The sequence below is a fragment of the Phaenicophaeus curvirostris genome, chromosome 8 (assembly GCF_032191515.1).
Source record: "Phaenicophaeus curvirostris isolate KB17595 chromosome 8, BPBGC_Pcur_1.0, whole genome shotgun sequence".
Lineage (NCBI taxonomy): Eukaryota > Metazoa > Chordata > Aves > Cuculiformes > Cuculidae > Phaenicophaeus > Phaenicophaeus curvirostris.
The window spans coordinates 33,935,470-33,947,786 of NC_091399.1; the positions used below are offsets into that span (position 1 = coordinate 33,935,470).

Consider the following 12,317-nt stretch of genomic DNA (forward strand, 5'->3'; position numbering starts at 1 on the left):
AAAAAAAAATATAGAAGCTCCCTCCCCTGAAGCAGACGACTTAAGAATGGGGTCTACCAGTTGGTGATGACCTAAATCAGGACTATGCAATTCTGGCTGAACAGATTTAATACAGGACTGGCAGCTGACATGCTAAGGATTTGTAGATACATTCTCCAACAGCAGAACAGTAAAAAGCAAAGAAACTATTCCTGGTAGCCAACTGGTCATCCAGAGAAAAACTTTTAAATATCTGCACGAGTCAACTGTTTTCTGAGATAGGAAACGGTGGTGCATATCCCATGCCCTTCTGCAGCTGAAATCCTAAACAAAAAAACATTTGCCAGCAAACCTTTAACAATTTTCCATGCCTTCTGACACATACTTTATTTCACAAAAGCTCTGAGGATCACCCCATTCTAACAGCATTAATTGACTCTTTTGGCTTATTTTCAAGGTGTGAAAATACAGACATTTATGTCCAAACACACATACACAAGCTCCCAAGAGAAATATTCCCACAGGAACAGTCTCAAGCACTGACCCAAGATTCTCAGTCTGGGGACCTGGCACCTCCCAGAGTTGTTTGCAAGGTTGAACAAACAAAAATTGTTAAATATCTGATCAATAAAGCATTGTGTAAGTCTCTAGTATAAAACTTGCCATGGAAGACTAACACAGAGAAGAGATTAGACCTCACACACACACAAAAAATATAAATTCACTTTAATTGCCAAAAGGTCACAGTTTAAAGCTTCAAAATGTATTCCCGCAGTTTTCAGCTAATTAACTCATCAAACAGTGTTTAACCAAAGCCACCGATGTTTACCACACCAGTCACGTTGCATAAAACAAGGAGTTTAAGAAAGTATTTTAATGCTAATTGGCAGTCTTAGTAATGAAATTACAGTCAAATTATCATGTGAATTTGTTAATTTGATTTTGATAGAAAGCTAACAAGAGAATTTATTACTACCAGGCTTGTCACATTATGTGCTCCTGAATCTTGTATAACTTATGAAACAGAACCTCTAAGTCATGTTTCTTTCAACAAGCAACTGGATAAGACTTTCTCAGATACCAGCAGATCAAGCAGCTCCCTTCATCCTCATTCCTCTCTAATAAATGATTTTCACAAAACGACTGCCATTTTATATCCAAGAAAACAGATTTTGGCTGCTTCCCTGCATTGTTTAAAACAAAACCAAAAAAACCAAAAAGAAATTGTATTTTGTTACTGTGAACCCACAAACAGGACCAAATTTAATTGCTTCGAAAAGCAGTAATGAAAAAAATGCTTTGAGTCAGAATTAGAAGACAAAAATTCTAGGTCCACCTTTTGGTTTTTATCACAGATGTATACTAAAAGCAATAATGCAGAAATCAGTTTTTCAATACTTCAGCTTCCCCAGCTGTAAGGTGTCAACAGGGACACTTGCCCATGCTAACACAGCATCACTTGTGCTTGCAAAGTACTGCAAGATGCTTAGGTGGTGGCAAGGTAAGAGACATTCATCAAATACCCATAAAACCAGACAGAGCATTTCTCTGCTCTCTCATCTATTATATCCAACGATTTCTGGAAGAAGCTATGAATCCTGGAGTCATGACTTGACAGTCCCTCTACCTGTCAGGCTACTGATTAAAGCAGCTTTTACTTTCACGCCTGGATGTCAATTCTCTTTTCTTTTAATTAACTCCTAAAAAGAAGATATTCTGTCACCTAGAACTGAATTACAGGGGTGAGAATTTCAAGGCTTTCAAATAAATCAAAGCTACCACCTTGCACTTGAACACAATAAGCATGAGGTACTGAATGTTAAAAAAATAAAAGTTACGCTTTCATACCTATAACCTACTTGCTTTTAAAAAACTGGTGCTCCAGGAGCTTAAAGAACCTCTTTGTACATATGTTAAGTGGCAGCTGTGGGAATAAAATTGAAGGAGTATTTCAGTTGCCTGTTCTTGCCATAAGAATAAACTCATTCAACTCACACTGCTAAGAGCAAACTTGCTATCCTTTTATGATTACAACAATATTAGTAAGCCTCAGAAAATGGTGTCATATATGGAATTTCCACGTTGTTTCTTATATGGCACTGAGAAACCTCACTGCGATTTCCTATATGGTTTACTGGTGAACAGCTATTTATTTACGAATTATAGTAACATTTTAACTGTTTTAAGTCCTAAACAGATACAGTATCTTTCTCTGCATTTTAATCCCCAGGAAAATACCTGTATGTAAAAATTCTGAGTACAGCAATAGATCAGAAAGCTTTTTGTTATTTATAATCTGCTTAAAGAAAGTAAGCTCAGTGGGGAGATATATGGACGTTTCGTTTTTTTTCATAAAAATTAAGCTCTTTAGTTCAAATTTTTAGTATGCGTTACTTTACACAAGCAGATGTAATCCTGTAATGAGAAAAATATTAGTATTTCAGCATGTTAATATACCAGAATTATATCAGTCTATCATTAAAGGAAAATATATCCTATGCTGCAGACTCCACCTAACTGCAGCCGATTTGGACTCTCACCTCACCATAAAGACATCCAAAGAAAATTCTGATTTATTTAGTCAATGTTCTCACAGAAAGTTTTGGGCACTGACCTTAGCTGAGAGTAGTACCAAGTGCACTATCAAGGGCTGACTAATCCCTTCTTACCAGTTGTAAGGGATTATAACAGTTTGGAAAAAAAAAAAAGAATAAGAAAAAAATTTTTAAAACAATCAGCAAGGCTAGACATTCAATAGGATTTTTTAAAACCATTGCTTGTACTGGTCTCCCTGATTTCCAGGGCAATGGTGCAATGTTACTAAGTAGTATTCCCCAGCGTATTTGCCTAGCTTTTCAGAGATAAACACAGTACTAAGCATTACAGCAAAATAAAATAATCAAGACACTGTAAAAAAAAAAAAAAAAAAAATCACATTTGACCCAAAAGATCCACTTAACTTAAAAAATGGGGGAATATCTTTGTCCTTTTATACCTCTATTACCACAGTATTCAGTGAACTCTGAGGCAGACAGATCGGTTAAAAACACTTTTGGCAACCCATTTTCAAGTTTGATAACTAGTTGTAGGCAAGGGAGAGGTCATGGAAAGCACTGTTAAGAATGCCAGTTCATAAGGAACCAAGGAAAACATAATTATCTTGCACGTTTTCAGTATTTTCTGTGGGCATATTTAAAAAACTTACTCCATTAGCACAACTACAAACAACCAGGCTGAGTCGATACCATTATTCCTCCCAACCCTCAAGTTTTCATAAGCACAAACCCCCATGCTTATTTCCAAGTAATTCAAAATAACTTTGCATGGTATCAAATAAACACCGTGCTCTAACACAACAGAACAATGAACCACAAACACTTAGCATTTCCATACTTAAAATTAAGCCAATAGTTTTACCGACCTTCGCTATTAATAGAGAAGTGCTACAGAAACACTAAAGTATTTATTATAACATTTTAGCGATCAAAGGTGCAGCTCTGGAAGGGAGAATTAATTCGTTTACACTGCTAAACACTCATCTGTACTTCTGCTCTATGCATACATACTGACATATTGCGAGACAGAAACTAGAATTGACAAAGCAGCTGACAGTGAGTTTGAAACCAAGTTCTACAATGTATAATTACAAAATTGTGATTAATTAATTAAAAAAATAACACCTTTAAGTGCCTCTCAAGACCTCTCTGGGCAGTATCAGAACAAGGGAAGTCACAACTGCTGTCAAGCAGCGAGCAGAAAGATCAAGTGGCAAGAAACATTGAGCACATTTGCTTTCTTAAATTTAATTTAATTTGGCCCACGAAGCATAACTGAAGCATACATACCATACATTATTCCTATGACAGCGCAAATAGATGGGTATTTTCAAAGTAAGAGCTTACAAAAGAAACAGGCAGTTTCTTTCCATCTTTGCCCTTCTCATACAAAGAGCTACTGTTCCCTAATCCAAAAGCAATCCAAATGATTTGCTGGAATTAACTTCTAACACTAGCTAATTTGTTTTTATTCTCATTCTTCCTCAGTATTTCACTTCCTTATTAAACAGCTGCCATAGAATAGCAATGTAAACTGGGAAGATGACCAGAAAATGCCTCCAGAGAACATTACACCAAAGACACTTCCTGCCCAGATGAAAAGTTGGCCCTTCAGAGCTGTGTCCTACCTCCACTGACCCCACGGGCATCACCTTCACTGACAATTCAGTAATTATAAAGTGCTCATCTCAATCCAAAGATTACTCTAACCATCACAATACATGATAACAAGTTTCTAAGTTATTCAAAACAAATCTTATATTTAAAATTAAACAACCGCACCCCTCCTATTATTGTTAGGTATTACCCCTATTTTCCCTCACTTCACATAGCATCTCACTCAGTCTGTATTATAACAAGAATGAGACCCAGGGTGTTTTCTTTCAAAATCCAAGAAAGCATTAACATAACCAGAATCTAAAAAGAGGTTCTATACCAAGGCCACTAATTTTTGAAAACAGTGATGCTGAAAAACAGGAGTGCTAAAATACTAATTCCACTTGACATTCTGGTGGCATCTAGCCAGGGACTCAATGCCAGAATCCACCACAAAGCTTCATTTGATTGCTTAATTGTTTTACAAGGCCAATTCCTACACAAGCAACACTGTAAAAATTCCACATGAGAACGGCAGAAATACTCACTTTTGCAAAGCTCAACACTACTCATAAGACAGGAGACTGACTTTAAATTTATAAAATCGTAGTGTGAAATCCACCTCATTTCCTTGAAGGCTAAATATCTTTTTTATCTTTAAATAAATACAGCTCCTTCAAGGATCAAGGAACCTCACAAGCCTAGTCCCTGCTACTCCTAATAAAGCACACACCATTATCCTCATTTTACGCACTAAAAGCTAAAACAGAGGTTGAGTTACACACCCACCGTGATGCAGCGCATCTGTGGCAGAACTGCTTTCAGTACAGAGCTCTAATACTGAGGAGGGATAGGGGATTTGAACACAACAGCTCTGCAGCATGACTCGTGAGAATGTTCCTGGCAGTGTTACTCACTACAGTCACTGGCCTGTTTCTTTTACAAAATCCTCTTCTCTTGAAATCAAACAGCACCTCAAAAACAATCTTGGACAAGTTCTATTATAAACCGTACTAGTAAAATCGGGTGCATATGAGCCTGTGATTCAGTTCAACTCCAAAAAAGAAAAACAACCCCAAAAAAACCAAAAGAACACAGTGCTGAAGGAGACAGAAATAGCCAGAAGGTAATACAATCCGTTAATAACAATTTACCCAAAAGGTCATAGTAATGGCTCTCTGAAGCTGTTTAAAAACAAATCAAGATTATTTTAGTAGAAGTTAAACAAATAGTTGTTCTATGTTAAATAATTTTAGTCTAAGTTGGTTCCTATCCCTTCCCACAATTTTAAGCTCTCTTCTCACAATCCCCACGTGCATTTTGCCAGCTCTTCTCCATCCCATTCCTTCCCAACCCACGAAAGTCAGCACATGGCACTCATGGCAACTGACGGACATGCAGACAGACACTGTCACCACATTCATTTACAGTCTTACCTTAAATTACAGAACAGCTTACCTGTCAAACATATGAAAAGGTACACCATCGTTCCACCCCCCGCCAACACAGCAAAGAATCACATAAAAATCTGTATGTTGCCTAAGGAATAACCACGGAAATCCCAGATTCTTGCCAAAATGCACACACCAGATTTCCTTCAGCTGACTGACATAAACACAGATGTTACATCAAACAGGTAAAGTTACCTCTTGTAAAACCACGTGACCTTGGCCTATCAAAGTGGTTTGGCACTACACAGGACAAAACTGCAAACCAACTGTAAACCTAACGCTGAACTTCCTGACTTTTCAAGAAAACTGCATAAATGAATGAGAATCTCTCTTTGTATTTCCAAGTTTGCCAGCTTTTGTCTTTTCATGAGTTAACCATTGTCATTCTAACAGCATCACTGTCAGAGGCACCATAGCTATTAACTTATAACTGAATCAACTCTATGCCCGTTGGAAAGCACCAGCCTGCCAAAACTGGAATTTTAGTCCTCATGAAAATGAATTTATGTACGTCGTCATCTCAAGTATGACAGAAAGCACAGAGTGCATGCTGGGCTAGATCATAGCAGCTGTCTTGCTTCTGGGCCAGTTATTCCAAATTCAAGCTTCTATGACACTTTCAGACACCACTGAGGACCAGCAGTCTGGACCACTGAACAAGGATTCACACTGGTTTTACCAGCTTATCTAAAGAAAGCACGCTTTTACTAGTACGATATATATTTGATGGCTATGCTATTATCAAAGAACACCAACAGACTGGGCTTTCTTTGATCAACATGCTTACTGAACAGAACAGACTCTTAACATTATGTAACAGAAATCAAATAAGTGTATGCAAATAGAATGGATTCATTACTGATTAGAGAAAATGTAAAGTATTTAATAATTCATAAATCTATTCTTATACACATGGTATGTAAGCCAAATAAAAAGAATGTAAATACAAAGTACAGATCTGTTACACACGTGTCCTGGAGAATGACTAAAGCTCTCTTGTTATTTTTAAATTAAAAATATCTAATCCTAACTTATGCTTATGAGGAAGATTACTAGACTGGAAAATTTTATTTAGGGGAAAACTTCTAATAATTGTGCTCTTTTGGTTTATATGTTCTAGTGCATTGCTGATACATAAAATCCAAAAATTAAATGGAAAATCTAACATGCCTCTACCCCTCCCCTAAACAGAAGTTAAAACTGGTATTAGGATAAGAAGGAGGAATCCACACTCTTAGATTGTTAGAAAGACTTGATACCGAGAGGAAGAAAAACTGAATTACAACAAGATAGCATAAAGTACAATATGTTTCAATATAATGTAAATTACTAGAATGCATATTACATCTATTTGTGCAGTGGCATTTTGTACAGCTTCATATGCCATAATCTAGTGTTGAATGGAAAACTACTTACTGAAGAACCACCTAAATAATAGCTGTAGTTTATTAAATGTAGTTCTATATTACATCTGAAGAGTAAGAAAACCCATGAACTGTTCATGTATCATTTTTCCTTCTCTCATAAAATATGCCAAAAGCTGCTAGGTTGTACCACAATATTAGACAAACCAGCACAGGCAACAACTTTAAGATTTATACAGATATAACTCTTCTATTAAAAAAAAATACTATTCTGCATAGACATGCGGGGGTTGACAGATACTCATATGCAAAATGAATCTAAATGAGTTGACTAAATTGAGGCCTGAATTTATGTTTCATGTAAGCAAGATATTTCACCCCTTCTGAAATGCCTGCTTATTGCAGTCATTTGTTGAAATGTTTTTGCTTCCCTTCTGTGGGTTAACAAGAACACAAATCAAGGCAAACAAGAACATGAGGGGCAAAGGAAACTATAAAGTGTAAGTACATTTGATGAAACGCACAAGCTGATATAGCAGGAGGAAAAAATCCTCTTAGTCGAGAGCCGTCAAAGTGTCATTTGTAATAGAAGAGAGGGAAAGGAAGTGCTTCTGAGAAGTTTACACTGACAGCTTCTCTTGAAATGTCACACTGACAACCCAGATTGTCCCAACCACAATCATATCTGATAGGAAAACCCACCCTCTGGGTGGCTACAGAGATCTGAAAGCGAACAAGCAGAACTCTCATTCACTCCCAACCTTTCAAAGCAAAGGTTAGAAATCAGTTCCCTGCTCCTTCAACCAGTGAGGTTAAGCGACTCCTCTTCGTCACAGCACACATGCCATCCCACAAGCATACGCTGTCAACTTCTATGAGCTAAGGATCTAACCCAGTTAATTCAGTGAACAGGATCACGTAGCTTTTTTCTGCAAGACTGGACTTCAATATACCAAGTCTATGGATACAGATGTGCAAGTGTAGCTATGTACAAGAAGATACATGTGTGTATTCCGCATCTATGTGCACTACGCACAGATGCACAGAAAGGTACCACTTCTGGAAGAGGAAATCCCTGAGGATACTATTTCCTTAAGCCTGGGAGGGTACATGAGTTTCCTCAATTTCATCCATGTGCTTAGGCATCTGCCACTGGCCACTTCTCGAGACAGAAACTACGCAAGGTAGCCTTTTGGTGCCACAAAGCACAGCTGTTCCTTCTGTCCTCATCCCCATGAGTTCCATGGCCTGGACACTACTAATAACTTCTTTTCGGATGAGAACTCTGACAGGTTTTGGAAAAAAGACCTGGAAAAGGAGAATGCTTTACAAGTAAGCACTACATGACTGTACCGAGCAGCAGGGCAACCATAAGCGTATCTGCTGGCTGAGGAATTCAGGGTTCTGGAAAAGAACGACAGAAAAGGGCAGGCAAGAAAGGAGGAGAGGAACTAGGCTGGCGTTCTCCAGCACTTCTATCTACTTCACGTACAATATAAGAGTTAAAGCCTCCGTTTTGAAGAATTCGAACTCACTGCATTTCTATTTCTGAACTTGAGCTTAGTTTATCCAATTAAAACTGTATGCAAAGCAATACCCGGACTGCACTTTCCTTCACGCTGTGCAAACAGTTAAAAAAAAAAAAAAAAAAAATTAGACAGTCATTAGTCACTGCGATTATGCAAGAAGAGGGGAGAAAAAAAATCCCACGGTAGCCACGCATTCCTGGAACGCCAGGGAAGAGCCCAGGTGCCCCCGGGATCCCGCCGCTCACCTCGGTCTCCACCACTTCGTGGTAGGCGGGCGGCGGGTCGAAGCCGCCTCCTCCTCCTCCTCCGCCGCCGCCGTCCCCGTCGCGGGGGCCCTGCCCGCCGGCGGGGGAGCCGTGGCCGCCCGGCGGGCCCTGCCCGGTCTCCACGGGCTCGTAGCCGCCGTAGTGGAGGCCGGGCCGCTCGTTGGTGAGCAGCGCCACGGCCTCGTTGATGTCGTTCTTGGCCAGGCGCAGGGCCTTGCGGATGGCGGCCGCGTCCGAGAAGCCCATGCAGAGCAACGTGGTCATGTGCTGCTCCTCCTCGCTCTCCATGGCCGCGCCGCGCCGCGCCGGGCCGGTGGGAGGGGAAGGGAGGGGAGGGGAAGGGACGGGAAGGGAGGGAGGGAGGAGGGGGCCGCGGGGGCTCAGGCGCTGCCCGCCGCGCGCGCCGCCATGTTGACGGGCGCGCCCCTCCCGCTCCGCCGCCGCGGCCGCTCCCGCCCCCCCCCAAGCCCGGAAGCGGCGGCTGCGGGGGGGGAGCGCGCGCCGGACCCGCGTCACGTGACAGGGGAGGCGCGGCGCGGGCGGGGGTGGCGGCGGGTGCGTGCGCGGCGTGTTCCTCCGTTAATCGCGGCTCTTAGAATCGTAGGCTCACTGGGTTGGAAAAGACCCACCGGATCACCGAGTCCAACCATTCCCATCAGTCACTAAACCATGTCCCTGAGCACCTCGTCCACCCGTCCCTTAAACACCTCCAGGGAAGGTGACTCAACCCCCTCCCTGGGCAGCCTGTGCAGAGCCCAGTGACCCTTGCCGCGAAAATTTTTTTCCTGATGTCCAGCCTGAACCTCCCCTGGTGGAGCTTGAGGCCATTCCCTCTTGTCCTGTCCCCTGTCACTTGGGAGAAGAGGCCAACTCCCTCCTCTCCACAACCTCCTTTCAGGTAGTTGTAGAGAGCAATGAGGTCTCCCCTCAGCCTCCTCTTCCCCAGGCTAAACACCCCCTGCTCTCTCAGCTGTTCCTCATAACGCCTGTTCTCCAGCCCCTTCACCAGCTTTGTTGCTCTTCTCTGGACTCGTTCCAGAGCCTCAACATCCTTCTTGTGGTGAGGGGCCCAGAACTGAACACAGGTATCGAGGTGCGGTCTCACCAGTGCCAAGTACAGGGGGAGAATAACCTCCCTGGACTTGCTGGTCACCAGTCCCTCAAGGACAAGTTGGGACCCGGGTGGTGTCTGTGGGCAGGCAGGCATCCTTCCCTGAGGTGATGAGCGTTGGTTTTAATCACGGAATGGTTTGGGGTGGAAAAACACCTTAAAGCCAGTCCAGTTCCACCCAGGGACACCTCCCACAGCCCAGGCTGCTCCAAGCCCCATCCAAGCTGCCCCTGAACACCTCCAGGGATGGGGCAGCCACACCTTCCCTGGGCAACCTGGGCCAGTGCCTGACCACCTGCATTGCAAAGAATTTCTTCCTGATGTCTAGCCATTCCCCATCATCCCATCACTCCATGTTCTTGTAAAAAGTCCCTCCCCAGCTCTCTTGCAGGTCCCCTTAAGGTACAGCTATAAGGTCTCCCTGGAGCCTTCTCCAGGCTGAACAACCGCAACTCTCTCAGCCTGTCCTTGTGTGGAAGGTGCTCCAGAGCTCTGATCATCTTTGTAGCCCTCCTCTGGACCTGTTCCAACAGCTCCTTGTCCTGTTGAGGATATATCATACCCATATCATATTGAAGAATCCAGAACTGGACACAATACTCCAGGTGAGGTTCCCACAAGAGAGGAATAGCAGGGCAGAATCACCTCCCTCGCCCTGCTGGCCACGCTTCTTTTGATGCATTCCAGGACACGATTGGCCTTCTGGGCTGCGAGTGCACATTGCTGGCTCATGTCGAGCTTCTCATCAGTGAGCATTTAAAGCCAGATGAGGTCCTGGACCCCGCTGAATGCTCCTGTCTGGCCTGAGTGGCGGGTGGCAGCTTGACAGTGAGTCCTGGGGGAGGGGCAGGACAGTTTCCTTCCCCCAACATCTTTCAGCCTCAGCCCCATGTTTGGCCACCACATTTTATTCTGGACCCACAAACAATGGAATATCCCCCCCAGACTCCAAAACATGGGGGTACCTTTAGATGGACAGCCTCTCTGTAGGTGAAGAAAGGCAAATGCTGATTTTCAATGCAATTATATCTGCAAAAGTACTTCAGTCCACTAATTAGTGAATGCTGAGGCAGCAGGTCTGTCAATCCAAGTGGCAATAAAAATAATTTTTTTTCAACTGCTATTAGAAGCTCTGTCTCGTCTCTCCAAGATATTTTTAAACCATGAATTTTCCCAATATCTGGCATGTTGGGCTGGCGTGAGCAGAGGGTGTGGCTCATGGGGCACACTGGGGGTTCCAGCCTGAATGTGGCCCTTGCTGCCCGCTCCCAGGGGATTTCTTTATGGAAAAGTGTTTTTTAAGCATATACTATGGCAAGCAAAGATGAAAATCCGTACAAAATGAACACACTTAGTTAACTGTGGTGCTGCGTGAAGGCCAGTAGATCTGGACTTCCTGGCAATCTCTCAGGCAGAATTTATTACCTCATTTTAACAATGTCTTTTTTAGTGCCATGGAAGAGGAAGAAGGACAAAATAGCTAAAAGATCAGTGCTGGTATCTGTCTATATACATTTGTCTTTAGAAGCTCATGTTTTCTGGTGAACTATTTTGTCCTAGATGCAGCTGTCTGACATCTTAGATACAAATTACATTCAACTTAAAGAAAGTTTGATGTGTAGGAGATACCAACAGTATTTAGATGCATAGCCCACATGAACTTCCAGAGCTCAGTGTCTGCCTCTGCTCCTGACTTTGTAGAAAGAGACAAATTGATGGACCAGTCTGTTGGACTGGCAAGGTTTGGGGTTAATTTTTAAATCGCACTATGCTGCCAGTGGTCTCATATTCCTTATACACAGACCCAAAAGATAATCATAGCTCCTTCATCTTACTCCTTCATCTCTGATTTTTCTTTCTGTAGGTTGACATTCAGTGTAATAGAGGTGATATGCATATGATCCTGAATTTAAGCTCCTGGATTTAAGGAAGGTCTTTAATTCATGCTGATCTCCAATTATAAAAGAAACTGTTATGGCTTGAGCTTGGCAGGCTTCAGAAAAATTCCAGCACTTCAAATGCATTCAATTAATATGGTGAATATTGACTAAATGCTTACTCACATGACTAACATTTAAATTACACTTTCTCATTTTTGAAACATATTATGAATAACAGTTTAATCCTCACAGCCTGATGAAATCAGTTGGCATCGTTTTCCCCTACTAAAGGAAGAAAAGTTTGTAGGAAAAAGGAATATGTTTTATTAGATGTCAGTAGTGCTTTCAGGTTTGTTTCAAGGAAGTGCTCCTGCAAATTTGCCCTGAGCTAACTAATGAAAACATGCCAAAAGTAATGGAGAAACTGGTTATAATCCCAAGTGGCTAAGAAAGGAGAGAATGCTTTACCGTTAAGTAACCTATGCTCTGTAGCCCAGCTGTCCTGAAAGGAGTTTGAAGGGAATTTGAATTTACTAAGATGTACGGGTAGCACTTGGACACAGCAGCTCAACATAATTGACAGTGA

At 42.1% G+C, this 12,317-nt stretch overlaps 2 protein-coding genes across 5 annotated transcripts in view; one reads left to right on the plus strand and one right to left on the minus strand.

Moving 5' to 3' along the window:
* Nucleotides 1–9,100, minus strand: part of USP24 (ubiquitin specific peptidase 24) — a 64,070-nt gene extending 54,970 nt beyond the window's left edge. For 3 of the 4 annotated variants that reach the window (XM_069861841.1, XM_069861839.1, XM_069861838.1), the window contains exon 1: nucleotides 8,720–9,100. In XM_069861841.1, the coding sequence (XP_069717942.1) occupies nucleotides 8,720–9,028 (309 nt within the window). In that variant the 5' untranslated portion in view covers nucleotides 9,029–9,100. The remainder of the gene's footprint in view (nucleotides 1–8,719) is intronic. The other variant, XM_069861840.1, reaches the window with a different exon arrangement.
* Nucleotides 1–12,317, plus strand: part of BSND (barttin CLCNK type accessory subunit beta) — a 288,658-nt gene that overhangs the window by 71,047 nt on the left and 205,294 nt on the right. The window lies entirely within an intron of this gene.